This window comes from Ictidomys tridecemlineatus, chromosome 8 (assembly GCF_052094955.1).
Source record: "Ictidomys tridecemlineatus isolate mIctTri1 chromosome 8, mIctTri1.hap1, whole genome shotgun sequence".
In the NCBI taxonomy this organism is placed as follows: Eukaryota; Metazoa; Chordata; class Mammalia; order Rodentia; family Sciuridae; genus Ictidomys; species Ictidomys tridecemlineatus.
Window position 1 is genome coordinate 64,950,442 of NC_135484.1, and position 19,078 is coordinate 64,969,519.

The 19,078-nt window shown below is 38.7% G+C and overlaps 1 protein-coding gene and 1 pseudogene across 1 annotated transcript; one reads left to right on the forward strand and one right to left on the reverse strand.

Moving 5' to 3' along the window:
- The first annotated feature begins 4,421 nt into the window (after nucleotides 1-4,421).
- Nucleotides 4,422-9,702, forward strand: Ndufaf4 (NADH:ubiquinone oxidoreductase complex assembly factor 4). Its single transcript, XM_005338007.5, has 3 exons — nucleotides 4,422-4,652; nucleotides 5,193-5,296; nucleotides 7,529-9,702. The coding sequence occupies exons 1-3, from the start codon at nucleotides 4,520-4,522 to the stop codon at nucleotides 7,814-7,816; spliced, it is 525 nt and encodes a 174-aa protein (XP_005338064.1). The 5' UTR covers nucleotides 4,422-4,519; the 3' UTR covers nucleotides 7,817-9,702.
- Nucleotides 9,703-16,066: 6,364 nt separating this feature from the next.
- On the reverse strand, nucleotides 16,067-17,531 carry LOC101957949 (nucleolar and spindle-associated protein 1-like; annotated as a pseudogene).
- Between the last annotated feature and the right edge of the window lie 1,547 nt (nucleotides 17,532-19,078).

Consider the following 19,078-nt stretch of genomic DNA (forward strand, 5'->3'; position numbering starts at 1 on the left):
GAACCCCAATGCAAAGCTGCCACGTGTACCCTTCTCACAGGGTGCTAGAAAATGACACGCCAACTTTCTCTGATAAGGAGCTGGGAACACGCCAACTCTCTTTGATATGGAGTTGTCCTTCACAGACCACAACGGAGCCAGCGCCATCATGTAATGGCGACCACAGTCCGCAGGAACGGCTCACCACAGGGTGGGGAGAAGAGTAAAGAAAGAAAATTGATAGACTTCTGGTGTCTCTAGGATACCATAATTAGGGAAACTAGTCATGCTGCTTTATATGAGGGGAGATTCATACCCTTGCTCATTGTCATAGATGCAAATAAATTCTCCAGAGGGAGAGGTTGGGGCCCTAAGAACTGCCTCTCTGAGCAGTGTGCAGAACTGAGTGGTAGTAAAATAAATAAGATGGTTTAATTTTTTCAATTATTAGGCAGTTACTGAAACTTAAGCCCTTTGGAACTGAATGAGGCATATTGCGCATTCTCCCTACCATTCTATCTTTGTAGTTACTCAAGTGGTCATAACTACAAATATGTATATTCTGAAAAAATGACTGTGGTGGACAAAAAAAACAGGTCTTTCAAAGATGAACCTATAAAACCGCTACCTTGCACATATGGTAAAAGGTTCTTTGCACATGTGACTAAATAAAGGATGTGGAGATGGAAGGATTATCCTGGATTATCCACACAGGTCCAATGCAATCACAAGGGTATTAAAAGGGAAAGAGGATGACAGGAAAGTCACAGTCAGAGAAGGATATATGACAAATAAGTGATGAACCTGCTAAGTGCCAAGATATGTGGGATGCCTCCAGAAAGAGAAAAAATCAGGGAAAGGGATTCTCTAGAGCTTCCAGGAGGAAGACGACTCTGGCAACCCCTTGATTTTATCCTCATCAGACCTATTTTGGATTTCTGACCTCTAGAACTGTAAGATAATAAATTGTTTTCTTTTAAGCCACACTTCTGTGGTAACTTGTTAGCAGCAATGGAAAACTAGTAAATTTCAAAAGTCATGAGTACAGTAAGCCCAGGGAAGGCATCTGGGCATAATTGTTGGCTGATAATTCCAATCTGAGACCTATTGCTTCTCAAACTGAGTATTGTGATTGGTTTGGGTTTTGGGTCCCCCCATCACCACTATTTTAGGCTTCACAAATATACAATACTGCATCACTATAATACTGGCCAACCTTGGGAACTTTGTAAGTTAGTTGAACTGGGGGTCCTAACAAATTCCTTGCTACTTGAACTGGAGTCCAGGCTTTGAAGACCAACTCTGAGAACACCAACACTTCTGATAAGGTATCATTTCTCTATACATCATTGGTGCCACCCACTACTAGTTAGATTTTACGCAGTGAATCATCTAGGTTCTCACCTGGGTCTGTTTTGGGCTCCTTGAGTCATCCATCTCCTGGGCTTAGTGTCTGCAATTACTTGAAGAGCGAAGAATGCTATTGAATCATGTTCAAAGAAGGCATGTGCAATGGTAAGAGTTTAAGCAAAGGAAGACCAAAAAAGGTTGAGGGAAGCATGGAGGGGACTGGCTAGAGACTATTGCTGTGATTTATGCCAGGCAAAGACAGGTAGTCCACATTCCAGCTATAATGTGCTCCAAATTCGCACAGCATGCTAATCAGCAATTAAACATGGAATTTAGAATATCTTTATTTTTATTAGATGCTTGAAGAATGAGTCTAACTTTACTTTCAGATATTTAGTTATTGTATCCCTTTCATTCACCTATACACCAGAACTTCAGCATATCTTTTGTTATTTTTCCAAACTTCTCTTTGCTCTTCTGGAAAATGCAAAGCAGTGCAAATATTGAACATCGTATTCTAAGCTTGGACTAGATTAGACTTTTAAATTTTTAATCTGGGTAAGATCTATTGGTTAATTACTCTCAATTTTTAAATTTTTTTACATTTTTTAATTTTATTATTATTATTGTTTTTAAATACATGACAACAGTGGAATGCATTACAATCCTTATTACACATATAGAGCACAATTTTTTCATATTTCTGTATATAAAGTATGTTCATGCCAATTTATGCCTTTATACATGTACTTTGTTTTTTTGCATTATAATTCTTAATACACATATATACTACAATGTTTCATATCTCTGTTTGTATATAAGGTATGTTGACACCCAATTTGTCTTCATACATGTTCTTTGTATAATGATGTCCATCACTCTCCACCATCCTTGCTAATCTCCTGCCCTCTTCCTTACCCTCCCACACCTCTTCCCTATCTAGAATTAATCTAATACTCCCATGTTCTCCCTCCCTACCCCACTGGGTCCTAAAAAAAATTATATTCTAGTGTGTTTGCAAGACCCTGGTTCATTTCATTAGTAGCTTAAGATATTCAGTCATAAACATCTCTAACACTCCACTCAGATAAAGGTTAATTCTGAGCTCAATCTTAGTTATTCTTTCCTTGGGGACCTGATTTCAACCCTTTAACATAAGCCCAAGGGGAGTTCTTAAGTTCAGACTTCCTGTTAATTTATATGTTTTGACAAGAAGAGCTAGGATTATGCCTTTATGGCTCAGATTTTATTTCTAGGATAATTCCCAAAGGGTGAAAGTCTATTGTGTGTTTTGGTGGAGAACATCTGCCTTCTGTTTCGCTTTTTGAGGGCTTAAGTAGCAAAGAACCAGGGAAAGCAGGTGGCTCACATTTGGATGCCCCTTAAATGTTAAATCCAATCTTTGTAAATGTGGGAATCTAAGGAATTCTTTTTTGTTAAAGAATCTTTTTTAAAAAAAATATTTTTTAGTTATAGATGAATGCAATATCTTTATTTTGTTTATTTATTTTTATGTGGTGCTGAGGATCGAACCCAGTGCCTCACATGTGGGAAGCAGGCGCTCTGCCACTGCCCCAGCCCCAGTCCCCCAAGGAATTCTTGAATTTTGTAATATCCACAGCCCTCAGCACTAACATTACTTTTTCTTGCTGCCAGAAGTTTGGATGAATTTCTTATGAGAATGAGATTTTCACTTTTAAAATATTTTAATAGAGTGCAGAATTTCTACCATAATTATTAAACTACATAATAGATATAATGAAGCAGATAAATATTTCTTGGCATTCATAGAAAGTGACTAAAATGTACTGGATATGAACAATTTCTAGTCTTTTAACCATGTTCTGAAGTTGGAAACCTTGGAGCAGCCTGCCACCTTCAGGATAACTTCTCAATTAACTCTGTCAGAGAACACTCTAGTGTCTATAAATTCCAAATACCAATCCTGGTAAAAAAGTTTCATTATAATCAACGGAGGGAAGCTATGCTCCTTGTAGAGGTTTTGCTATGATTAAGTATGATATTTAATAAAATTAATTTTCTTTAACTAAAACTGTCCCTTTCTTCAATTCAGTTTTTCTAATTTGATTATCTTTACACCTATATTCATTTCTAACTTTAGAAAGGTTAAAAACAACCCATCTATTTCATTTCACTAAGAAGAATTGAGAACACTAAAAACAGATTTTGCTGCCAGAGTCTGTGAAAAATATTTTCCAAAATAATTTTGGAAACTACTTCCTTCCTCTTGATTTTCTTTTATTATGGATTAATCACAATATTCCTAAATAATCTTTAATAAAAGTAGCCTTAATGAAACACAGTCTGAAACGGAGAGGAGGGAGACTGAGAGAGGTATTTGCTTTTCCCACACGTACTGGCTATTGCTTTCAGTAAGTTACACTGAGGTCTCTTGGGGCTCAAAGACTCTGTAAGGCAACAGAGATGAGAAATGAGATAGGAAAAGACAGGACAGCTGACTCCTTGCTTAACAGCATGAAGCAGTAAATAAAATTAGTTATAAAAACAAAGAGAAAAGAAATGAAAGCATAACTAAAATCAATATCATTATCTCAGTGAGTTATGAGAATGGGATAAAGATCATGAAAAAAGAAAACGGTGGCTTGAAGAGGCTTTAGGCAAAGGGATAGGAAAATAGGGCACTGAAATGAAAGAGCAGTTTAAAACAAATGCCCTTTGAGAAGGAGCACCCTATTCTTATTTTCCTTTCACAAAAGTTGGACGGGATAACTTCTTTAGGACTTTGGTTCTCAGCTCGCACTGCCACCCTGGAGTCACGTGGGAAGCTTTAACCGAAGCCAGGCCTCACTCCAGAAGAATCAGTTCAGCAAGTCTGGGGTGGGGCGCGACCTGTACCTATCCCAAAGCTTCTGGGTGCGTGCGGGGGTCTGGGTCCTAGGTACCCTCTCAGCGTCCGCCCCTCCCGCGGGAAGCAGCCAGTATTCTTCAGGCTGTAGGCCCTGAAGGAAGCGCCTCTGACACTCTCCGGGCAGAGACGCTGTGTGTAGCCTCCTGACCACGAGGGGGCGACCAGCGCTCACGTACCTTCTATTTCCCGGCGCGCAGCCGGCTTGACCCCAGCGTGCGCACACTCCGTGCGCCCAGAGGTCACCGGCGCCGGTGTTTTCCCACGTGCGTTGTGAACCTGAGGGCATCATGTTATGAAGACATGGGGGCTCGGTTGACCCGCGCGATCAGGAATTTCAACATAGAGAACCGAGCAGAACGGGAAATCAGCAAGCCGAAACCCTCTGCGGCTCCCAGGCACCCTTCCACCAAGAGCCTGCGAGAGCAGATGAGCTGTGAGTGGAGCAAGGACGCGGCGGGCGCTGGGTCGCCGGGTCACCGGCTCCCCGGCTCTCAGTGCGGGGCTCGCGGGTCTGTACCGTGGGCCTCGGTCCGGAGGCCGGAAGACCTGTGTCAAGCTGCTCGGCCGCAGTGGCTCTGATCAGCCTAGCGCAGGAAGGTGGAGCTGCCAGGCTGGTGACATTGAGGTTGTCCCCTCCGCACAGCGGTGGGGTTGGCGGCCCCTACCACTTGTCAGTCCCGGAGGTGGTGGTCAGTACCATCGCTGACCTTGCCCTCACCTGCTATTGTCATTAATCGTTGGCAGTTTGTTGTGGCATATCCGAATCGGCAGGAATCATGTGCTGCTTAAGTTTTCGCTCTGTGTCATCACAGAAGGATGGGTGCCAAGCCTGGCCTAGTATTTCGATTTACATTTAAAATATTTTCCGAACTTTCCAAACGATTATTTTAAATGCTTTATGTTAAGTATTTGGGATCTTAAAGAAAAATTTTCTTTCTTTTTTAATAAGTGATTTTTCTTTTTCTTTCCTTAGACAACTCAGAAGTTAAGGGAGAAATTGCTAGAAAAGATGACAGGCTGCTCTCATTACTAAAAGAAGTGTATGTTGAGTCCACAGATCCTGTATCTTCCCTGCGGGTAATGTGTGTTTTAATTAAGAAAATAGTTAATGTACTTATTTATTTGGGGGCTTCAGGAAGATGATCAAGAGAAGTGTGCTAAGTAGTAAAAAAAAAAAAAGTGAGTATTCAGCAAGGGTTTGTACTTGTGTCCAGAGTCCAGGCCTTGGCAAAGTTTAAGCACAGTGTTCTAGGCAAGACACATAGGACCTGGTTCATTTACCAGAGTTCTAAAAGACTTATGAAAGTGTTGATTGAGTGCACCTGGGTAGATTTTGGTAGTTATAATTTGAGTAACAAAAGGATATCTTTAGAACTATTATTCTCCTGTGAATTGAGGTATAGTCTAATCTTAGGGACTCCTTTGGGTTGTTGGGTTTGTCAGAGCTTTTTTTGTTTATGTTTTGAAGTGTGTTTTCAAATAGGATATCTAAAATTAGGATTACAGAATACATTTGCAATGGGCATATTTGTTAAGTCCATATAGTAGACAAGTGCAGGCACAGTGCTCTGTGTTGAGCAACACCTGCTTCTTACTCTCACAGGGCTTATGATGTTGTGAGGGAAACACACATTAAACAGATGAACATGCATGCATACAAATACATAATTATAGGCACTGTGGAAGTGTATCAGAGGGATCTATTTGAAATTGAAGGATGAGGGATGGCTTCTGAGGAAGTGATATTTAGGCTTGGGTCTGAAGGATGAATAAAAGTTTGTCAAGGGAGGTTCTGAATAGGGAAGAGTTAGATTAAAGGGCAAGGAAGAACCAACCACAACTTTCAGATTTTTTTTTCCATTCTAAAATTTCTCTGGTACTGTCTATAGACAGGCATAGCCTGCACAAATATATTATTGATATAATTTTTGTAGGAGAAATAAGACAGCATTTGAAAATTGTATGTAATAGTGATTTTAGGGATAGTTATCACCAAAGGCTCACATAAAAAACACATAATTGTACATGTTATGTTATTTTTAAACAGATATTGAATAATATTTCCAAACATTGTTTTTCTCATGTTATACTAATTCAGGCATTTGAAAATTGGCTCTTGGGGAATGAAAAAAAATTGAACAGTTACAGAAAGATATTTAGTGGTATTAAAATTTCAGGAGCAATAGAGAAAGTCTAAAAATGAATGAGTGAAAATGAAAAATTGAATTGCCTATTTAAATTCTTTGCTCCCTGCCCTTTTTTTCTTTTGATAAGTTTGAGGTGCTTTAACATCTTAAAAGTCTTCAGTATTTTTTTCTAGTGGTTTTCTGTTATATATATATTTTTTGGGGGGGGTAGTATTTGCTTGGCATTCAGTATGGTGTTTATTGTATAGAAGAGATCAGTTCAACTCCTTTTCAAATGGATGGCCAGTTGTCTAAGTGTAATTTATTGAATTCCCCAAATTTTTTTCCCACATTTTAAATGCTGCTATACATGCATATATAGGTCTGCTTATGAACTCATCAGTTCTATTTATTTTTCTATTTTTACACTAGAATTATAGTATTTTAAGTACTAGAGCAGTGATTAAGCTTGAATGAGATAGGCAGTGTATAAGTTTTATTTATACTGAGGGATTGGAGACATTAGTTTATTTTTCAGAAGAGACACACTTTCTAGCAGTATTTGAATTCATTTGAGATGTTTAGGGTATTGAATATAAAATGCAAAACTTGAAACAAAATAGAGGTTATCAAGTAAGCATGACAATGGTGCCCTTTTAAAGCAGTTTGATTATTTCTTATTAGAAATGCTTGGAACCAGAAATGTTTCATATTTTGTATTTTGTATTTTTTTGGGGGGGGGGGATACTTGCTTAAGAGATATCTTGGGGATAGGACCCAAGTCTAAACATGAAATTCATTTATATATCATATGCACCTTATACACATAGCTTAAAGGTAATTTTATACAGTATTTTTAGCGTGCCTGCATTTTGACTACAACTTATTACAGGGAGTCAGGTATGCCATTTTTCATTTACAGCATCCTGTTGGTGCTGAGAAAATTTTGGATTTGGAGCATTTCAGATTTCAGTTTTCTAAAGCTACCTTAATTCCTTAGTGATGACAGAGCTATAGTTATGAAAAGGCATCATGGTATAGTTGCCATGAAACCACGGCTCATTATAATGAGAAAATGTTTGCAGTGCTTATTTGAAAAGGAATAGTGTAAATTTGAGAAATGTGAAAGAAGATTCCAAATCTTTCATCCTAAAATTCACTTTTCTTTCTTTTTGGATACTAGGTGAAAACTACTGAAACACAGCAAGAATCAAAGGAATTCAGATTGCCAAAAGGCCACCATTTTAATATGTTGAATATTAAGAACATTCCCAAAGGCAAAATATCCATTGTAGAAGCATTAACACTTCTCAATAATCATAAACTTCATCCAGAAACATGGACTGCTGAGAAAATAGCTCAAGAATACCATTTAGAACTGAAAGATGTAAATTCCCTGCTCAAGTATTTTGTTACTTTTGAAGTCAAAATTTTCCCTCCTGAAGACAAGAAAGCAATACAATCAAAATGAAGAAAGTGATGAAATTGATTTTCTCGTATGTACTTCCCATTCCCATATCCTTTTTATTTCCTCATTTTTAGTATATAAAATTATATAAACTACTGAGTGTTTAATGTTCCCTACTTTGAGAGCATACTATTTATTGATCTCCTGACTTTTCAAGATTGGTTATGGATTTGTTTTGTTTTCTTTTAAATTAATTTGGTTTAGGCATAGTTCCTATGTGTATGTCAGCATGGCTAATCAGAACAGTTATAAATTAACTGTAATTGAAGGAGATATTATGTTATTTTAGACATATGATATCAGCTTTTAAATTGGTCTTTTGACCTGAGTCCCACATTTAAAATTCATAAGTCTTACCTTCCAGTTTAAGTGGTTAGTTCATTCTGTCAGGGATATAGAAAGTAAGTTTTTTGACTTCTAGGACCATGACATTTTTTTGTTAGGGAAAGAGAATAGAATAATAATATTTCCCAAATAAAGACAGGCAGGAGGCTGGCTATGAAATCAGTGAAAAATATATTTATATCATTACTTTTGATGAATAAGAATTGGCAAGGATTTTTTTGTTTTGTTTTGAATTGGTTCTAAGTGTGGAATAATGTATTTTAAATTATAAGAAATAACTAGTAATGTTATAAAGTATGGAATAATGTCTTTTAAATTATAAGAAATAACTAGTAATGTTTATAAATGTTAGCAATCTGCTTAGACCGAAATGGATCAGGCCAAAAGCTGTCAGAACTATTACAGGGGGAGACTATTGGGGGGAAAAAAAAAAAACAATTTTTCTCTTGGTTTAATTTAGAAATACAAGAAATTTTTAAACAGTTAAAGAACCAAGGTAAGGGAAATTTGATGATCAGATTATATATAAATATTTAGTTTTAATGCTAGTTGAAAGAAGAAAGAAAAATAGTAAGTGGAAGCATAAAATATGGTCCTTGGAAGGAAGCTGGGAAATTGCTGCTTCATTAATGTAATAAACTTAAAAGAACAACAAATATCTATACTAGGATCTTAATTGAGATTGTGTAACTTTAGCTTAGCTTAATAGATTACAACCTATGAGATCTTGGGTAGATTGTGTAACCTCTTGAGATTGAATTTCTACTATAAAATGAGTATAATGCTGCCTTAAATATAATGGTTACTGTGAAGATAAATGAAATAATAAAGAACTACAAAGGACCAAGCAAATATGAATTTTTTTCCAGTTGAGAACATACCTGAGGAGGATACATGATGTAAATATTTGTAGTTCATGACAGCCAGACTCAGAATTGAGGTTTTCAAAATCATAGTGTATTTTTTTCCTATTAGACCAAAAATAAATTTATTTCAAAGGAGCAGAAGGTGGGAATTGTGGAAGATGGGTTTGTCATGTGTTTCCATCGGTACTTCCCAGAGATTCCCCTGGAAGTGGTATGGAAGATGCTGAGGAATTCAGCATGATGATAGAATGACACATCAGTAGTAATGCTGAAACAGAAAGTGGGCATAGAGATAGGCAACTTGTAAACTTGTTTTCAAATACTGTGCCATGTGATCTCCTGACTTTTCAAGATTGGTTATGGATTTGTTTTGTTTTCTTTTAAATTAATTTGGTTTAGGCATAGTTCCTATGTGTATGTCATACGTATTTTATTTTGTTCGACACAGTAGTTTTCAAGAAAATATGAAAGAATGCTAGCCAATAAAAATTTTTATTTTCAAACTCCTTTCAATCAGTCAAAATTATTTTCTTTTCTGTAAAGATCAATATTTGAATCACTGGTATTGCTATTTCTGAGCCACTTTTTGTGTTCAAAGCTATATTGTGTGATTAGGCATTTGTAAATATGGCTTCTCATATAGTGTCATGTGATAAAATAAAAGTACTTCCCGTATCATTCTTTAGTCTACTGCTTTTTATTACATATAGGAGAACACTTGGGTAGTAGGAATATCACAGAAAATGGATGGTGTTTAGATTGACAAAACCTGGGTTTATATATCATCATTACCACTAACTATATCATCTTGGACTTGTTAACAATTGAAAAAGAGGTAATAATAATGGCTAACATTTTAAAATTAATTACTATACTAGACCCTAATCTAGGTGCCATACATATATTAACTTGATCAATATTTTCCACAGGTATAAGTACAAATGTATTTTACCTTGAAAATTGAAGCACATGAAACTTTAGTAACATTAGAGATTACTTAGTAAGTGTTGAAGCATGAAATTTAAGCCCTGGTAGATCATTTTTAGAACCTTGTGCTCCTAACTGCTATGCTGTGTTGTCTTTCTGTAGGATTATAAAAATTATAAGAATTAAGTGAGATGACGTGCAGGTCGCCTTGGACTTTAAAAGGCCAGAACCATTCAATGCTTGCTTTGAATGAAAATCCCCTCCCCTCTAGAGCTCTGGGAAAATAACAGATAACTGTGACTCCTCTGCTATGAGAAACTGGTTTATTAAGCTTAGAAGACTCCTGGTAGGTGGATTTTGGATGTGAGATTGTTTTAACAATAATGACCAGTGATTGCTGAGTGTATACGGATTGACCATCTGTACAGGTTGACCATCTGCATTGTCTGGGTCTAAAGTTTATTATGTATGAAATTGAGGATTAGGGGAAAGAAGAGTGGCCTTGAAGGAATTTGAAGGATTTCTAAGTGATGAGGGAGAAGGAAAAAATCCTCCAAAGTAAGCAGGGTCATATGAGGATAGAAGGAAGTTAATAGGTAGGTAGGAGAACTGGGACCCAGGGAGCTGGAAGAGGAAGAGCTGACCAAAAAGAGGTCTGCTGCAGAAAAGCGGATGGATTTGGCAAAGTTCTTCCATAGGTAAATAGGATAACCTTATAATCTGTTGCCTAAATTGGGACACTTGAGAGTAAAAGGCCAATCACATGAGGACAGTAGACATAAAATTGAAAAACTAGGAAGTGTGGTCATCCTAACCACAAAATAACACTATTCGAAGTCTTAAAGGCTACCCTGATGTAATCATCTTAACTTCACCTCATCAACATTTGGAATCTTACTCAGGAATAATTCCTGTATGTGTCAAAGGGTTTTGCTTAGTCTGGAGATATCTGCATGAACATCCCTTTGTCCATATTTACTCAATGCCATTTAATATACATAAATCCAAGAAAATGGGAGTTGAGGTCCTGGAGAATTAGTCGTATATGAGGGAGCTTCTATAAGCATACTTAAAGGAATTGAACTGAAGTGACTGAAAGCACCCTGGATTGAGGCTATGCTTAAAAATAGCTTGTTGGGTACAAATTGAAAATGTATAAGAAATGAACAAGTATAAAAGATTAAAATAGTTATCTGCATTTCAAATAGCCATCACTCATTGCTTGATAACTATATTACCTTACTAGTTCTGACATATACCAGTCCATGAAAAAGTTTGCAAGAGTGATATCTGTTTTTATCTGGATACTCCATTTTTTCTGCATTAGGAATAATAGAACTGGGTTACTTGGTAGGGAAATGAAATATCAGAAGCACTTACTTGATCTAAATCTACATAAGAAAAAATAAACTAAATTCAGAGCATTTGGGTGGCTATAGACTCCCCACGCCTTTTTTTTTTTTTTTTTTTAGCTTGACCTGATCACACCATTTTTAGTCATAACCTCCATGGTTGTCCTTGGTTGGTTTTCCCTGCATGGTTTCCCTTATACTATGAATAGTCAAAATAAGAGTGGTATGTGGAGCTTTATAGCTGGACCTTGGTACCAGGAATGTGCCTGACTGATATTGGCTTGAGATAAACCAGGTACATTTTGGCTTGGGTGAAGTCACTTTTGTCCCGACCATTATTATAAACCCCCATTATTCTGACCCATATTGTAGAGGTCCACCTGAATCTTGCTATCACCCAGAACCATGCTGATGTCACTAAGACCTCAGTAAATCGCACTCTGCAATCCTGGATCTCCATGTCTCTTCAGTCACATGAACTAGCTTTGGGAGCTAGTTCTCAAACACTGAGAATGGGTTATTTCGAAACAATTATCCAGCCAAGAAGACTAAGGAAATGTTCAAGGAGAAGGAGCATCCTCAGGAAAAGTCCTGGGCTGGCCATCTAACTTCATGTGGGGAGGCTTGGCCCATGCATTAGAGGTGTATAGCCCACCAAATGAGTATGGGTACGCTATGAAATCACTGCTGGATATGAAGCAGCTATTTGCTGAATGCTTCTTATCCCATTGCTATTAGGAAGAGTGGTGTCTCACTGTTAGTGGAATGTCTGTTGCTGTGGGCAGTTCAGTTTGGCTACCAATGTCCATCTGGCTGGAGGCAAGAGTATAAAGAGTTCAGGAAAAGTGATATAAGTTGAAAGAGATATATATCTGTTATGGTTTATATAAATGGTGTGGCCCCAAAACTCATGTGGATTAATCCACTGATATGGATTAACTGGGTGGTAACCGTAGGCCAGTAAGGTGTGACTGAAGGAAGTAAGTCACTGGGGCTTAGTCTTTTAAGGGTTTATATTTTGTACCTGGTGAGTACAACTTGCTTTCTCCATTCTGGGTGCTATGTCCTGAACTGCTGCCCTTCCACCATGATGTTCTGCCTCACTTTGTGCCCAGAGTAATGGGGTTGGCCAACAGAACTTCTGAAACTGTGAGCCAAAATAAACTTTTTTTCCTCTACTTTATTGTCATTTCTTTTGTCACAGCAATGAAAAAGTTGACTAGAACATCATCTCTCTCTTTTACCATAGACTGTAGCCTGGCTGAGAAAGTTGAAGATCAGGACTCCAAGCTAGATATCCTAATTTGCTGTTTTGTGACACTGAGGGAAAAGTGGTGGAAGAGAAAATAAGTATGGACTGTCATCTGAAGATCAGAATGGGAGAGAGGAATGAAGAAGAACCTGAGATTGAAATGATAGAGAACAGGGACCACCACCACTAATCCCACCTCCACATCCTCCCAACCCCTTACCCCCATAAATCAGACTCACTTTTCTGTTTGAATGTCAATGTAAAGGCACAGAATACTCAGATGGGGGACCTTTCGATTTAAGAAACCGTGACTGTTGAAAAATTGCTAAATATTACAAAAACTTTTTGAACAACTCCCCTGGGAAAGCCTAACTGCCTGGATGGTGAGACTGGGACATGGGAGGGGATGACATTTCACTGGTAGGAAATGAAATAAAACATAATTTTATCACTCATTCAGCCTTTAGGTAGCACCTACATAAAGTCTGTTGTTCCAAGGAAATCATTCCCTTATAGATTGAATCATCTGAGGCATAAGAGATATGGCCACATAAGGGACTGTACCAGTCAGCATAGGTACCCCCATGGAAAAGCATTGAGGAAGCCCAGGGTATTCTGTGGGAATTGGGCATGTGACAAGCTATTTATGCCTAGGTGTTTCAAGGAGCTGAAAAGCAGTTTCTAAATATGGAATGAAAACAAAATGTTCCAACAGTACATTTCTTTTCTTTTACTCCTCAGTTTGATTTTTTTGATAGAATTTTAAATAATGTGGACAAGGTTGTATTCAGCCTTGGAGAGACAAGATGGTCAGAATAAGACGTGCCTTGTCACAAAGCCTGACAACTAAGAGAAATGGGAGAGAAAAGAAATGGTGGGGGGTGGTTAAGGTAATAATAAAGCAGATGTGGTATTTATTACTTGCTTTGGCAACCCCAGGGAACCTAATGTAATCTTGATAGCCTTATGGAAGGAGCTTAAGCCTGGACATTTCCAGCCTTTTCCTTCTGTTCTGTATAGGGGAAGGTGAAGAATTTTCAAATTATGGTATTGACAGATGCATAGTATGGTTTCCCTACATTCTCTTTGAGTAAGAGAGAGAGAGTTGACAACCAGATGCCTCATCTGGAATTATCTTCTGTTCTCTAAGAACCAGGGGAAGTCCTTTGCTCCAGTAAATACGGTTGTTGAATGTATACTAATCTATTGCAACCCAGAATGTTCTCCAAGGCTGGGCAGTGCTTGAGGAATATGAGGATAAGACCATCAGAGAGAGATTGTTACATTTAGGAATTAAAAGAAAACCCCCAGCTCCATATTTGGTACTAACCCACCAGTTCCTAAAAACATTCTAGGGATAGATATTCTATTAGGAAGGACACTACAGACCTCTGTGGGCATAATTTCAACCCCAAATTCAAGTAGTGTCATGGTTTGGATATGACATGTCTCCCAAAGACTGGTGTGTTGAAGTTTTGGTTCCCCAATGCAGCAATGTTGAGAGGAGTAGCTTTTGGGAAGTGTTCTGATCTCATTAGTACATTAATGTATCAATGGCTAATGAACTGCTGTAGGGTAGTGGAAACCAGAAGGTGGGACTTGGTTGATGGAAATAGAGCACTGAGGTCATATCCTAGAAGGTATTTTTTTCATAAATTTTTATTTATGAAATTCTTTAGTAGTACAGTGGTAGAATGCTTGCCTGGCATGTACAGGGCCCTGGGTTCGATCCTCAACACCACATAATGCTAAATAAAGGTATTGTGTCCATCTACAACTAAAAATTTTTTAAAATTTTCTTGAGCAGTATACAACTGGGAAGCTCTGTGTAGTTAGTAAGGAACAAAATAAGATTCCAAGTATCTTGGGGCTTTTCCATAAAATTGTTAAGATACAAATCTGACAGTGACAGCATTTTAATCCTTAAAGCAGTAATACTCTAGGCCTGGCACTAAACTATAAGGCCACAATGAGATGTAGAATTTTAGTTTTTAAGAATATAGTGAATGACAGGTAGTAAGGACATGAGGTGATCTGTACAAGTGCTTATTATAAACCTAAACATTTTCATATAGGCAAAATATTGACGCCATAACCAAACCACTGGTCCAGTTTCAAGATTGCTAGATTTTGTAGATGAGAGGATAAGAGGTGACCTTTCGGTCCCAGCTTTCCCTATTCTTAACTTTTTATTGTTCAAGTTCTACTGAAGCTTGTGGTATGACTAGCTGTCCTCAGGTAAATGCTATTGCATAGAGGACTGCAGGACTCTTAATATTAGAAACTGTAGAAAGACCTTGACATTAAAGATCTAGGTTAAGCTCTAAGATGAATCTTATGAGAAAACTGGGCTGTACAGGGACTTACATAGAAACCATTCCAAAGAATGTGTGAGCTTTAAGATAATAATGTCTTTCACAGCACATAAAGAACACCACAGATGCTTCATAGATTATGAACAAAAGTTAACTGAGAAAGATCTTCTGACTAAAATGGGAAAGACAGTATAAAAATATTTACAAAATTTCAGAAAACAAGTTCAGAATAAAGGGATATTTGTTGGACACTGTCACAAGGGGGCAAAATTGCGATGTATGCAGTCGAAGGGAGAAATAAAGAATGTCCACACACTTCTGCCTCTTTCTAAGTTTTATTCACTCAAATTACAATTTCACTCTGTAGGTTCTTAGTCAAGAAAACAATTCTTAATGCTAGGCAATATAATAGACAGAATCAATTCACAGTAAACAATTCTAGATTAACTAATTCACAACAAACAGTTCTGGATTAATTCTAAGCACTGCAAACACACTTAATCGTGACAGGAAATGACAGACATTCCCTCTGCATGCTAAGTTCAAGTGTCAGATCAAAAGTCTTAAGTCTTAAGGTTTTAGTCCAGCAGATGCACACTCACTTAGACCTCGGTGATCAGGTCCAGAACCAAGGCAGGCTTTTCCTGGCTTGGAGTGGATGACCGATTGAGGAGAGGGTCATATAGAGAAGTTGCAGCTCTCACCAAGGTCCAGATGAAGGGGTAGAGTTTGAGAGCTGTAAGGATCATGCAGAAGGTCAGGAAAATGATGACAAATGATGGGATGTCAGTCCAGGTTCGAATCAGGCTCTCCAGCTTGAGATCATCCTTGTTTCAGCTGGCCGAATCCCTGTTTCTTAGCTCTACTATTTATACTAAATTTGGGGGCTTTTGACCCCCCTTTCAATCCTTATCAGCTACCACTGCATTTCTCCATGACATCATTTACCCTGGGATCAGAAACATCTGGGCTGGTGGTCTCCACCCTGATCTTCTTGCCTTTCCCTTCTTATCAGGTAAGGCCAGCCTGCCAGGGGCTTTACTCTGTGTATCAGGGTGAGGGAAAGAAACTTGTCTGAGGCCATACTGGAGGGATCTGTGGGTGTGCCTGGTGAGACTGCAGGTTTCAAAACTGGTGTTTTTAAAATGGAGTTGCTTAGGCTCAGGCCTAAGGTCATCCTCACAGACATTAACAAATTATTCATCTTTAACCATAACAAAGCCCCTTTGAGCTTCCAAAACCTTTGCTTTCTTTTCCTTTTGTTCTTGCTCCTGTTTCTTCCCTTGCTCTTCCCTTGCTCTTCCCTGGTTTGGAGATAGGGTTGTTTATAGATTTTCTTGTGGAAGGTAACTCTGTTTACGCTTTCATTCAGAGAATTATTTTCTTTAGATTTCCCCCGTGGTTTCAGCTTTTCTTTGTGTGGCTCTTAGGTGAGGGGAAGAGACAAACTTGCTTTGAGATCAAATACTGTTTTTTTTTTATTGGAGACTAGAGTCTGCATTGCCATAGTTGTCAACTTGAATGGGGTAATAGCTGCAGCAGAATTCCCTCTGTTGGTCTTTAAGTTAGGTGTCCCCAGCACAGCATGGCCTTCTGAGGTTTTCCCAGATGTGGTCACATGTGGAAACTTTTTAAGTGGAGTCTTGGTCACTGAATGTTTATGCTCATTATCTTTAGTAGCAGCTGAAAACCTGACAATCATTTTAGCTGCTGAGAGAGAAAAGTGCTTGACTGACCCCTTCAGATGAATAGTGCTCCGAATTGCAAGGCCCTGTGATTGGCCTTTAGAGCATTGATGGATGATGGATGTACAAGCCACAGAGAGTCTTCCTTTTGGAGGAACTGGAATTATTACCCCACCCTTATTGCCAGGCTGCTTCTTCAGTTCATTAAAGGAGTTGTGTTCTTTAAAATGTTTCTTTTTTCTCTTAATATATTCATCAATAGACTCCATTTCTTTAAAACAATCCTCAGAAGTGGGGGTGTTCTGGGATAACCTTGGCAAGGTTCCCTGGAGGGAGTTGTAGGAGTAGTTAATGAATGCTCTCTGGGCCACTGAGTTCCTGCTCGTGGATCACTTCACCTTTTGGCCTACCTTTTGGTCACTAGTCACCTAGACAAGATAAGGGGAGAAGGAAGGCAGGAGAGCAAAGGAAATCTAAAATCTATAAATGAGGCAGGATGCCCCCACTTCTTGGGACACCCAGCTCTGGGGCCCCTTCTCTTCAGAGACGTCTATCTCTGTTCTATCCTTTAAATAAAACTTGCTTTAGGGACCAGGGTTGTAGCTCAGTGGTAGAGCGCTTGCCTAGCATGCGTGAGGCACTGGGTTTGATCCCTGGCACCACATAAAAATAAACAAATAAAATAAAGGTATTATGTCTATCTACAACAACAACAACAAAGACATTTTAAAAACCTCTTGCTTTCTATACTTGCCTTGGCATGGGCATTTCTTGTGTGTTCAATCTTCACATCAGGGAAACCGGACTCAGATCTGATACTCATCACCAGTATCATATTTGGAGATCCCACTGAGATCATCACTGAGGTAAGCTTCTTCACATGCACCCCACATCTTTCTGAGGTGCACCTTTCTCTTTCTGGAGGACAATAATGGGCACCCCCCAGCAAACTAAATACGGTAGTGCAAGCTGTCATTCTCCAAGATCTGCTGAAAGAATCCAAGGCCTAGGCAGTTCTCAATCACCTGTCCTTGAGTCCGGCTGGTTCCATTACGCCAATGATATGCTGACTGGTGAAGATTATACTCTTTTAGGGGACACAATAGAATGATTGTGTATTTACCACACATGGGAATGGGCTGTTGACTCCAAGAGTCAGGGTCCTAGACTAGCCATTAAGTTTCTAGGGGTGCTTTGGTTGGGAAAGAACTATTTGATTCCAGATGTAGTGTGAGATAAAGTACTAACCTTCCCCATACAGTAAAGGCTTTTGTAGGACTCCTAGGTTATTGGTGGGCTTTTATTCCTCATTCAGCTCAATGCCTACACATACTATATCAGCTGATTAAGAGGAAAGCCACTTGGGACTGATATGTTCTCAGTAGAAAAACATTTGGAAAGCCAAAGATTTTGATCTGGTCACCACTCTGTCTGGCATGCCAATGCAGTCAGATGTCACCAGTAGAGCAGATGGCATGAGTTGGGCTCTCCAGTAAGTTTTTTTTTTCTTTTCTTTTAATCACATTTCTGAAAGGGAGCTCAGAAATGAATTTCCTAACAGTGTACTGTGCCCTTTTACAGGTGGAGCCTAGTGACTGAGATTTTCCCAAAGTATAAACTGGCCCACCTATAAAGAAGATGGTGGAGGGCCTATTTAATCAACCTCAATCCACAATAATGCAAATCTCTACTCTAACTGGCATATTAACAATGTTGTTCTCTCTGATAGCTCATATACTTCCGAGCTAGAGGCAATGTTGGGCCCAGTTAACCTGTGAAACTGTCTCACCATACCATCACAGTGCCTATGACCTCAAATGTGAGAGGGTGGCCCCCATATCAGAAAATGTGCCACATACAGATGAGTCCAGCAGAGGGAACCCAAATGTTTGAACTGCTGCTGCAGTAAAACCTTCCACTGATACTGTCTGATCTGAGCCAGAAGAAAATGAAAGCAGTCAACGGGCAGAATTGTGAGTGGTATGACTGGTAGTAACTTGTGAGCCATGCTGTTGGTTGTTTGTATACACAGTTGACAATATACTGAAGCCCTATATTGTGGATGGCATGATGGCAAGTGAAACAAGGGTCGACTGGCCTTATAGAAGCCTTCCTTAGCAAGAGAGCTAATCATACTTCCACTATAACACTTTTGAAACTGAAGCGTGAGGCATGGGTACTCATTTCATGAGACATGCTGTCTGAAGATGTTGGACCCAAAAGTGATGTGTCATGGCATTTTCATCTTCCATATAACTCTCAGGCAGGAGGACTGATGAAGAGAAAAGAATGGCTTGTTAAAGCAATAGATACAAATAGTATTAGGTAAACCACCTTGGCCAGCTGGACTGAAGTTAAGTGTATTAACAAATTTAATCCACATATCTGGCATGCCGGTCATATATGAGTGCCTGGGGGCTGAGGTCCCTGCCCCAAAGACCACCTACATCCAAGCTGTACATCCAGAGGCTATACTGCCAGAGTTGATATACAGATAGAGAAAACTGCTAATTTTCATGCTAC